Below are 12001 nucleotides of genomic sequence, written 5' to 3'. Positions count from 1 at the left end.
AAAAAATTAAAAATATGCTAAACTCCTTTTAGATTCCTTTTACTGCAACCCACCAGATCTTTTCCAGAAAAAGGTTACATAGCACATATTGAGGCCATAAGTAACTATACTCAATAGGCTTTAAATGACACCACAGCTGATAAAACAGGCCATCCTCCAAAATCAGATGGCATTAGACATTTTTTTTTTTGTCTTTTTCGTTTTTATCGGTACCAGGGATCGAACTCACGACTGCCTGCTTGCAAGGCAGGCGCTTATGCCACTGAGCTAAATCCCCAGCCCTGGCATTAGACATTCTAACAACATGGGAGGTACTTACACATTGTAAAAACTAAATATGTACATAAAAAATCAATGACATGTCAATTTCCAAAATTCCCTGGACTTTATCCTTATCCTCATGTGAAGCCATTACTAAAACTGTACTCATAATTATCCTGTTGATTCTGTTATTTGGCCCATGCATACTTAAATGATTCGTTGCCTTTGGCTCCTCTAGACTTAAAGCTATATGTCTATTCAAGATGAAAATGCCTGCTGTCTCCTGAGGGCTACTAGTTAAAAGCTCTGCCTATTTAGGGCCTGTGATCCCACATGGAAAAAAAAGTTGTATAAGAAGGTGATGATATCTAAAGCCTGCTAATCTGGGAGAAGTTTGATCCCTGGAAAATCCATCTTTGAATATTTTGTGTGTAGCCTGGTCTATGAAGTAAGCTTTTGAAGGATAGTTTTACCTTTCCTAGGTTCTTTAATTATGATAGTTGCATGCATCATCATAACACCTTGTCTTTTTATTTCTCCAATCTAGGATGCGTGCATTCACCAATGATATACTCCTTGTCCTGGCTGAAACACCTGGTACTAGCTTTTACATGGGCATCAGCTGTCATCCTGTCAACCATCCTAAACCCCAACACAATACCCCTGCCCAACAGGATGCAGTAAGAGAGTCTTTGCCCTTTTCCTAACAATAGAAAGACAGAAATGAAAGAATTTTGTCCTAGAATAATTTTGCCCTAGGACATTATGGTGGTGGTCTAATATGGTGGAAGGCCAAATAAGGAATGCTTATCCTGACACTTCCTCCTCCTCCTCTGATTATAACTTCTTCCTTCCTTTCCCCATGTACATGAAGAAAATCCAGTCAGCTTCTGGTGAGTCATAAATGCCAACCTCAAGCACCATACCTGGTCAAAGGTCACATACACTTTCCACCCCCTTATCTGGTCAGAGGAGAATGCCAAACCATGGAGGGTCGTGGGCTCCTCTCCACGTCCTTTAAATAAAAGGTCACTTTCACTTTTTCTTATATTCTCCTTCTCTATTGTGCCAGAAAACTCTAACAAACATGACCTTCATTAATGCTTTTTATAACCTATTAAATTTTACATACTTAATCTCTCAGCCTAATTGTTTCTTCTTGTTTGACAGCCATTAAACTACTGACCCTAGCCCAAGATCAAAACTGCCTCCACATCAGCAGTTCATCAAAAAATCCTTGGGGGAAAAAAAAATAACTGAGTTCCCTTGAACACAAAGATGAGTCCAAGTGTTCCTTGGTCTCCTTGGTCTCCCTTGTAAATAGGGCCAACACCTCTGTTCAGCAGGAAATAGCCATAAAAGAAGTTTTGGGGGAGGAGGGAGTAGTACAGTTATAAACAACAGGTCTGAGGTCACTCTTTTCCAGCCATTTAATTCTAAAAGTATCCTACAGCCCTTCCTCCTTCCATTGTCCTAAGAGAGATCGGAAATAAACAAAAACCCAAGTGATCGCTGATGTTCTGGTTGAGAATGCTTGGGGTTCGATCTCCCAGCTTGACCTTCAGTCCTCTGCACTCTATTCCCACCTCAGTAAGAATTCATAAACATGCACTACATGTCACGTTTATAATTAAGATTGGGGCTGGGGATTTAGCTCAGCGGCATAAGCGCCTGCCTTGTAAGCAGCCAGTCGTGAGTTCGATCCCTGGTACCGATAAAAACGAAAAAGACCAAAAAATAATAATAATAATAATTAAGATCAAAGTGAACAAGCAAGCATTTGAGAGCCTCCAAACTGACTCAGCACTCCATCAATATTCCAGTCCATCACACGTAGACATTCAGCAGGAGATACCTGGGATTAGGTGCATATCCTTTAAATTATAAAAGCCTGATTTACTGGGGGGCATGGTGTTTGCTACTTCCATATGCTATGACCTGTGTGCAGTGCTTTTACTTTTTGTCACCTGACACCATTTCTCTGTCTGTATCATATCTTTTATTGGCACGGATTTATCCTGAGCACAACTTCTCTTGATTTTCAACAAATGTAGCTGCTCATTGCTTCCTATTGGGTGTACTTGGAAATTCTTTGCACATCATACACAAAATCCTAGACTATACCTGCCCACTTTGCAGTAATACAGTTCCCAGCATCCTGGAAGCTGAACACTTCTGCTCATGTGCATTGTAGAACATTTATTTCTTCTTAGTAGTGCAATGAAACATTCATTTAGCAAATCAAGCAATTTTTCATGTATTAAGTAATTTTTTTTTTTTTTTTTTTGGTACAAGGATTGAACTCATGAACTTGTGCTTGACAGGCCTGATAATATGTTTTTTTGTTGTTGTTGGTGGTTTTTTTTGTTTTTTTTTTTTTTTGGTACAAGGATTGAACTCATGAACTTGTGCTTATGCCACTGAGCCAAATCCCCAGCTAAGTAATCTTTTTCAATTTTTTATTAGTATATATCTATAGTACATAATGCTCATACTCTTCATAGGGAGTTCATACACATCCATAATGCTTTCAAAATCCTTTTTTTTTTTATTCCTACCCTCTCTCCTCCTCCTGAAACACTCATATTAACTGTAATCAGGTAGCTCCTCCTATGTGTGACTTGCCAAATAAATATTACCAGGTTGAGGGTTCATGTCTCTCTTCAAGTTGGATTCCAGGTTCTTCTCATCTCAAAGAAATGAACAAAAGGAGCAAAAAGCAGTGGCAAATTGTACTTGAATACAAAGAGTGAGGGAGAAACTGGCTCTGCAGACCAAGCTTGGGCTGAATACAAGAGGAAAAAGCAGGATGAAAGAACAACTTGGGGGAAACAGGGCAAGCTGTGAGGAGGAAAGCCTTGACACTCAACTCTCCTTGGTGTCTATGTCCTTTACACTGTTCAAATCTCGAGGAAACCCACAGGAATTTCTACATATAGGTCCTGAGAGGTGGAGCTAGAATTTCATACTACAGGCTGATGTCAGGTCTAGGCCATCCTAGTGAAAACCTCCCGGAGTTCTCATGGAAAGTCCACATGCATGAGTTCCAGAACTGTTCTGTGGAAGTATTCCGGATCTTGTAATTAACAAGTCATTCCTACTTTCCCAGCCAGTTTTGCCCTGTCCTAATCTCCTATGACAAAACTATATGTGACAATTGTAACAATTTATAAAAAATTACCACAGGTTACAATTGTGTTCCAATATTCTGCTTTTCCTGTTTCTTCTTTGACAATTTTTTTTTTGTACCAAGGATCAAATTCACAACCTCACGCTTGCCAGGCAGGTACTCTGCCACTGAGCTAAGTCCCCAGCTCTCTCTTTTAACTACTAAATACAAGTGATCAATCAAAGAACTTTCACACTGAGCTATATCCTTGGCCTTTTTTTTTATTTTTTGAAATAATATTCTTGCCAAGTTGCTAATTGCCCAGGGTGGGCTGAAACTTGCAATCCTCCTGCTTCAACTTCCCAAGTGCTGGGATTACAAGTGTGCACAATGACACCAAGTTTAGAGTCCTTTGTCTAAATTAGTATATCTAATTATTATATATTAAACTGTGGTTGAACGTTAGCTAAAACAGGAAGCAAAAGTTACTTTATAGCCATATGGCAGAAAAGTATGTAGCCATTCAAAATGATTATGTAAGTCTATATTCATTGACCTGTAAGATGTTTTTTGTCTTTTATGGAAGAGTAGCTTACCTGCCAGGCATAGTGGCGCATGCCTATAATGCCTGCACTCAGGAGACCAAGGCAGGAGGATCACTGTGAATTTGAGGCCAGCCTGGGCTACATAGTGAATTCAAATCCAGCCTGAACTACATAGCAAGACCCTGTCTCAAAAAAACAAAAAAAAAGTTATAAATATATTATAAATGTATTAAAATACATTTCAAGAAAAAAACTAAGAAGGTCTACATCAAAATGGCAATTAAAAATGGCAATTTGCTATAAATATTTCATTACAATAAAATAGTAACAGGCCTGTGGGCCCATACCTGTGTCATGGCATGTGTAAGCAGCTAGTCAAGGTTGAAAACTCAGCACCAATAATGAATTAGAGAAGTAAGTGTATAAGAAAGGAAGATGACTTATTTGTAAAAGGGGAAAAAGGCAGAAAGCAGAAACAAGCTGCCCCAGAGAGACAGGGGATAAAAAGCCTTTGTTCCTGGTTTCTTTTATTAGGGATCCTTCCTTCCAGCTGCATACCTGGAATTTGTCACAGTGTGATGCTTCCCTGGGCTGTCCTTGGATGGGTCTCAGGTCAGAGGACCCTAACCCCAGCACGTTTGCTTATGTGTGCATTCCTTGGCGAGGGCGTTGATTTTTTTCTGCCCTTTTGTCCTTGTCAGGGCCATATATCCAGAGTATATAGGTTGGTTAGAGGAGCCTCACAGAAGAGGCAGCTCATCAAGCGAAGCAATACAAAGATTCTAGAGTGAAAATACGCACATATATAGCTGTATTTTAGGGTTAGCTGCATTTTATACACTAGCTGAGTTTCCTTTTAAATTAGGTATTTGCCCCCTTGTCTCCTTTGTACTTTATTGGAGGTGTGAGAGGGTGATTAACCTTCTCCTGTGCTTGTGGCTTTTTCTATGCTTTGCCTATCTTCCGCTGGCTCATCTCTCCATTAGACAGCATTCTTTTCTTTGTTGTAAATTGTTATGTTAGCCAGGTGTGGTGGCTCATGCATGTAATCCCAGCACTTGGGAGGCTGAGATGGGAGGATCGTTGTGAGTTCAAGACCAACCTGGGCTACAAAGTGAACCCAAGGCCAGCTCGAACTGCATAGGAGACCCCGTCTCAAAAGAGAAAAAAAAAAATTTCTTATGTTATTTGTGCTATATCTGGTGCCTTCTAGATCTGGCTTGTTTTATTTTTCCCTCTCTTTGCCTTTGTCCTTTTAATCGCTCCTAAAGGAATTCTTCCAGTAAAGGTTTACCTCTCCTTTAGTCAGGATTGGCCAGTGACTAACTGCAGAGGCAAAAGCTGTTTTTAGTAAGATTTTCTACTAATTTCCTTCATAAAGCTTAATGAGATCCTTATTCTACTTTTTCCCTGCTACCAGACCACTATCCCTGCATCTGCAAACCTAAAATGGCAAGACTGCAAGTTTAAGCACAGCTTGGCTAACTTAATGAGACTCTGTCAGAAAGAAAGAAAGAAAGAAAGAAAGAAAGAAAGAAAGAAAGAAAGAAAGAAAGAGAAAAGAGAAGAAAGAGCGAGTAAACTGAAGATATAGCCCCTGGGTTCAAGTCTCAGCACTGCAGAAAATCAAAAACAAAAAACAGCAGCTACTTCTGCATGTCATATTCCATGCTTTTTAAAAATAGTTATTTGTACTTTGCAGTTTTTCTGCAGTACCTATTTTTTTTTTACTATGCAATTCAGGCTGGCCCTAAACTCACTACATAGCCCAGGCTGGCCGAAATTGCAGCAATTCTCCTGCCTTAGCCTCCCGAGTACTGGGATTATGGGTACATGTGTCACCATGTGCAGCCCTAGATACATAAAAACTAAGATAAAAATGAGATAGTGATTTAAAACGATAGATAAAATATTAAGCCTAGTGCTCCTTTTAAGGCAGCATGATTCACTCTGGATTGCAGCCTTCCCCCTGTACACTGGCCATTGCAGTGAGCCTTTTTAAAATTTTTTTTTCAAAGTCCATCCAGGAAGGCAGTGATACTGTTGGATGAAAGCTAGATCTTCACTTCAATAGGGCAGGGATCCAGGCTAGCTAATGAAATGGTGAGACTATAAAATAGATGCACCTGAAATATGAAAAAAAAAAATGCATTCCAAAAATAATGCAGGAAGTCAAGACTAGGAAGAATGTTTTGATCTTAACAGTGAAATCTGGAAAAGATACAGGTACACAATCTTTTTTATATTTCTGGCCTTTTTTTAGTACATGTTTACAGTACATAATGATTACATTCATCATGGGGAAACAAAGCCCACCAAAAAAACTGTGCATGTAAGCAAGGGCATCAAAGTTAGGGTCTTGTGACCTGGGACCCATTCAAGGACATCCCAGGGTACCAACAGACTGTGACATGTTCTGCTATGAAAGAGATCATATGAAATTTTCATAGTCACAAAACAAAAGAAAGTTATAAATCTATACAACATCCCCGTATGGTGGTGCATACCTGTAATCTCGGCACTCCAGAGGCTGAGGCAGGAGGATAGCCATAAGTTCAAGGCCAGACTGCACTAAAGAGACCCTGTTGAAAAAAATACATATATACTGTCAGGTCTGACTTGAGAAAGACCTACAAAAGGCAGCCCTCAGCAACCAAGGATGGAGGGCCAATAAGAAGCTTAGGACTAGACCTGCAGTCATTCTGATCCCAGCCTTCTCTACACGCCTATGCTGAGTGTCCTTGCAGCTTTCAAACACTCCATCCTGATTCTTTGAAACTCTGACCCCTCAACCCTAAGCCCTATATATTCCTATCCTCCCCTCCAGATAGCTGCTGCTATCACTGATGTCAATCTACCCGTATGTAGGAGGAATACACTCCAGTCTTTCCCAGTCTTGGTTTCTGTGGGTTTCCTCATGCCACCATTTAATAAGTATAACAAAGATGACACAGGCCATTGGTTGGTGTGAGCATCAGGTAAGCCAGGCAGCAGCGAAGCAGGGAAATCTTTTCTTTAGGTTATGGATGTTATCTTAGAGATAGCACTCTTAGTTTTAGGCTTGGAGAAGGCTAAATGTCTGTTAAGCTTACTGGTATATTCATAGAAGTTCCTGAGCTTGTTATGAGAATGTTAAGTCTGATTTGAGACAAAGTTTCCCTACTGATTATAGTTTTATCTACTTAAATAACACATAATTCCTAAAGTAAGGCTAGTAACCATTGAACCTGCCATATTTTGTACTAGTGGTGTTAATTTGTATTGCCTCAGAAAAAGTGCTTTCCTAACATTGACACCAGAGCCTGAGGAACAGTTATCTGATAAAGTGGTGACTTCCCATATTGTATGTGTCCCTTGGTCCCTGACAGTACTGGAATAAGAAACCACTACATCAGGAAGAATGTGAAGTGTTACACTTCATTCTACATAAGGAAACTTAGCAGTAAACGAAATGTATTCAGTGAGTGAGTGAATGTAACATTCCTTGAATTAGTAAACAGTACACCTATGCCAATCTTTTTTGTGTATGTGTGATACTGGGAATCAAGCTCAGGACATTGCACTTGCCAGGCAGGTGCTTATGCTGCTGAGCTGTATCCCTGACCCCACATGCCAAGCGTTTTAACAAACTTTACACATGTTCTTTATATGGTCTGTTGTTATGATGTGGTTCTCAGAAGGCAAACAAAACACAACACAAAGTTAGGTCTGCGGGAAATCTCTGTTCCACAAAAGTATTTACAAAATGGAATTGTATCCGTATATTTTGTTTTCTAATATGTGTCTTTAACATTTTATATCATAAACTAAAATTTATCATGAAACATAACAAAAAGAATGTTAGATCTGATACATGAGTTAATAGCTATTAAAGGGCCTAAAGTAGCCCGCAGTAATTTTGGCACCAAATGATCCACAGCATTCCATGTCTCTACAATCACAATATTCTAATCACCCAAAACAGTGCTCAGGGTCTGCCACAGAGATGTGGCATCTCTACAGAACTTCAGTTCACACAGCTCCAGCAGGGCACCAGATCGGTCCTTGTTGCCATCTAAAGACTCAGAGTCACTTTATACCATTCTTTGTACCCTCTAGAATTACAGGGAAGTGAGTGCTCTGGGAAGTGGAAGGCTTTTCTTCCATGTCTTTGCAATTTGGAAAGTTGCCAGCCATTCAGGTTTTACTCAACCTGCTTTTTCCAGACCCCAGAATAAACTGTAGGCAGAAGCTCTGCTCTTTCTCAGATGGCAACTGCAATCCAGATTTAGGGAGGCTCTTATCTTTTTCCCTTGGAGAACAATTTCTCTTTATCTCTAGGAATCCTGGTTCTCCTTTTACCTAAGAGATGGGACACAGCCCCTAGCTCTTTCCAGGAAACCCCAAGAATCCTACCATCCCCTACCCACTTTTTTCCTATACTAGGAATTGAACCTGAAGCATCTTTGAGCTGCATCTCCAGCGCTTTGGGTTTGATTTTGAAACAGGGACTAAATTGCTAAATTGCCCAGGCCACAGTTGAACTTGTGATCCCCCTACCTCAGCTGCCCAGAGTGCTAGGATTATAGGTGTGTGCTACCACACCCAGCTGTTTTGTTTTTACCATTGCTCAGGTTTTGATGGGTCTCTGGATATCACACCTTCCTCATATTAGTGACCAAAATGCTTCATAACTGTTCTGCTTTTCTTCATTAAATAAAGCAAAATGAAGAGGCACTCTCTGAACTGTCACAGATCCCAGGCAATGAACCTTTCGAAGGTTTGCCTACAAGGCAGAGACGTGTGGCCCTGCACAGGCTGCACTGGGCTTAACCCCTTCTCACACAGGATGTTAACCCAGAAGACATGGCTCTTCACCTGATCAGAAATTGCTTTCCTTTGTTAAGGATCAACTTTTCCTCCTTTTAAGGCAAATAAACTCTTTTATCAGGGATCATTAAAACAGTCCTATAAACTACAAAGAGGATAATGCAACTATTCTATATTTTACTGCATATTTATTAGTTATACAGAATAATGGGTTTCACTATGGCCTATTTTATAATCATGTAGCATACTTTGATCATTTCTATCCTCATTGGTCCCGTGTTATACATTGAATGCCTGATTGTATGTACATGTCAGAAGAAGACTATCCACTAAAACAAGGCTGGTTTTTATTGTATGTGAATTCTCTCTCCATTAAGAACACCAACCTCAATCCAGTTTACTAACATGGGAAAATGGATAAAATAGTGGGAAGGAGTCGACTATATAAAGTTTGTGTGTATGCATGGATAAGGAGAAGGAGGAAATCAGAATTTAAAATTGTATTCTGTTGAATGAGGAGATACTGTCCTGCCTGATGCCGCTATGACCCTATCAGCAAATATTCCATTCTCAGCGAACAGGAATCCACCAGTGAGCTATGCTGTCCTAAGTACACAGAGCAGACCATAAAGATGAGACCTGGACAGGCCCAATGATCCCTCGAGCACAGGAGTCTTGAGGGTATCTACAAACCTGCCTGATGGTTCTGACCTTTCAGTGAACCCTGACCACTCGAATTGTATCCTCTAAACTCCATCGAAGAACAGCCTTCTCCCTAAACCCTATATAACTATACTTCTCCTCTGCCAGGGGGCTGACATCTTTCCAGATCTTGGCCTGTCCCCATGGGTCGCATTGCTTTTTATAAAAGCCTGTTCCTTGGTCTCTCACGAACTGTTTACATTTTCCTTTTAAGTGATGCTTTAATGCTATGAATTTGGAGCTGTAAACACCTTTGTTGTTTTCTTAGGATGCTAGGGGCTGAGCTCATTCAACTGGGGGCTTTGAGCCTGCTAGGCAAGCACCAGCACAGTACATCCCCACCCCTATTCATATAGAGGAATGAAACTCCCCACCTACTATGTCCGGTAGGAGTTCATGTTCTCTAAAATCTCTCTAAAATCGAAGAGTGAATTTTAGGAATAATAGAGGTTAAGAGTAGAATATATTTGAGAGAAAGGGAGCTTCTGTCTGAGAGACAGAAGGGGTCCCTAGCGCTTGCCAAGGACTCGTGTCTTTTCCAGGGATTTTTTATGGAGTAAAACCATGGGGTGAGACAGTTCGAGGTGGGGAAAAAACTGGGAACTCACAAGGCAGATGGGCATAAGGTGGGACAGAACTATGATCAACCAGTAAGACTAATAGTTCAGGTAAAATTGATTACATCAGGGACAAATGAAGCGAATCATGTAGAAAGTGGGCACTTAGAGATCAGTGACTCTTCTCTAGGGCGTTGAGATGGTGACTCCTGGCTTCCTCTGGGTGACAGGGAACTATTTAGAATATCAGTCCTTCAAAAAAAAAAGTAATTTAAAAAAGGGGGCTGGGGACTTAGCTCAGCGGTGTAAGTGCCTGCTTTGCAAGCGCATGGTACCAATAAAAAAAAAAAAAAAAAAAAGAATTATCAGTCCTTAGGATATGGATGCATTTGTTTCATCTTTTGTCCTGAGGCCTGGTCCACAGCAGATGTCTGTTTCCCCAACAGTTGCAAGGTATCTGGGCTTCTGCATTGGCCTTTGAGGACCTAGCCCTGTCTCACTGCCTATAATATTTATAACTAACTCAGCTGCCTGCAACACAATATTTTACAATTTCAATTGTTACATTTATTACAATGTATGGAGCTGTCACTGAAAATTAGTTTGCCTCATGAGCTTTGCTATGTTTCAAAAATTTCTTAAAGCATAAAGTTCTGGGTAGTGGCTGTAAGGGTGTAAAGTATATTAGAATTTAAAAATTCATGCACTTAACATTTGCAGGTTATATTATTTCTCAAAATAATAATTAATAAAGCTAGCAGTGGTGGTGCACACTTGTAATACCAGCACTGGGGAGGCTGAGGCAGGAGTACTGTTGAAAGTTGGAGACCACCCTAGGCTACAAAGTGAGCTTAATTAAGGGCAGCCTGAACTGCATAGTGCAACCATCTCAAAAAGACAAAAAAAATTTTTTTAAAAATCGAAACCAGGTGTGGAGGCACCCATCTGTAATCCCAGCACGTGGGTGGCTCAGACAGGCAGATTGCTAAGAGGCAATCTGGGCTACCCGGTGAATTTAAAAGCCTGATTGAACTACACCGGGCAACTTTGTCTCCAAAACAAATAAATAAAAGCTCATCAAGCCGTGCTGAGTGAGCGGTCAAGTAAATCCAAGACCAGATTCATACACTCAGAACTGGCCCCAGGGGCGTTCCCAACTCCCTCAATACCTGAGTTTGGGGAGCGTCTGAGTTTCACTAGAGGTCGTCTTCACGCAATAGGGAGCTGGCGCGAGGTCACCCCCGCAGCCTTCCCGCTCCCTGAGGAAGTGGGGGGAGGGGTCAAGTATCCCAGGCACAAGGACGCCACGGCCTCCCGCTGCCCAGCCGTTGCACCCCGGGGCAGCCGCGTGACGTCACCTCCCCACCCCCTTTCCCGGCGTGCGCCGCGAATAAGGCTCCTCACCCTCGGCGTCTGCCTGCCGCCCCAAGATGGCGGACACAATGAGTCGGTGTCGTGCCTGCTGGCTCTAAGGCGACCGCGAGGAAGGACAGTCAGGGAGGCCAAGCAGTCCAAGCGGGCGAGTGATAATCGAGGAGGAGGAGAAGGCGGTCGCCCGATTCGTGACCGCCCTCTACTCGCCACCAGCGCGCACCCGCCCCGCTCGGCTTGGCCCTCTGCAGCCCTCCCGCTCGGCGCCGGGCCCCGCCCCGACCGTGCGCCGCCGCCGCTGCCTCCAGCAGCCGCCGCCGCCATGAAGCTGACCGACAGCGTGCTGCGGAGCTTCCGCGTCGCCAAGGTGTTCCGCGAGAACTCGGACAAGATTAACTGTTTTGACTTCAGCCCCAACGGCGAGACGGTCATCTCGAGCAGCGACGATGACTCCATCGTGCTCTATGACTGCCAGGAGGGCAAGTGAGTGCGGCGGTCCCCGGGCCCGGCTCCGAGCACCTCCCTCTCCCGCTGGCGGCCGCGTCCCGTCTCCAGTCCCAGGCCTCCTTTGCACTTGCTCCTGACAGGGCCGCTTCCGCCCGGGGCTGTCCGCACATTTTTTTTGCTTGCTTTTAAAAGGACGGCAG

General features: G+C 42.3%; 1 protein-coding gene and 1 long non-coding RNA gene across 5 annotated transcripts in view; one reads left to right on the top strand and one right to left on the bottom strand.

The window, feature by feature from the left end:
- The window catches only part of LOC100716760 (uncharacterized), a 247666-nt gene extending 236311 nt beyond the window's left edge, over positions 1–11355 (bottom strand). For 2 of the 4 annotated variants that reach the window (XR_010047565.1, XR_010047566.1), the window contains exons 1-3: positions 11153–11334; positions 6423–6497; positions 3967–4097 (exon numbers count right to left, since the gene is read on the bottom strand). This is a non-coding gene — a long non-coding RNA (uncharacterized LOC100716760). Of the gene's footprint in view, positions 1–3966; positions 4098–6422; positions 6498–11152 lie in introns of all 4 variants that reach the window. The other 2 variants (XR_010047564.1, XR_010047563.1) reach the window with 2 other exon arrangements.
- Positions 11356–11412: 57 nt separating this feature from the next.
- Positions 11413–12001, top strand: part of Wdr82 (WD repeat domain 82) — a 28942-nt gene continuing 28353 nt past the window's right edge. The window contains exon 1 of the mRNA XM_063248976.1: positions 11413–11837. Within this exon, the coding sequence (XP_063105046.1) occupies positions 11677–11837 (161 nt within the window). The 5' untranslated portion in view covers positions 11413–11676. The remainder of the gene's footprint in view (positions 11838–12001) is intronic.

This window comes from Cavia porcellus, unplaced genomic scaffold, assembly GCF_034190915.1.
Source record: "Cavia porcellus strain 051 isolate PalLab524CR breed Dunkin Hartley unplaced genomic scaffold, mCavPor4.1 scaffold_5, whole genome shotgun sequence".
Taxonomy (NCBI): Eukaryota; Metazoa; Chordata; class Mammalia; order Rodentia; family Caviidae; genus Cavia; species Cavia porcellus.
Note: the sequence above shows the minus strand (reverse complement) of the source record. Positions and strands in the feature narration are given on the sequence as shown.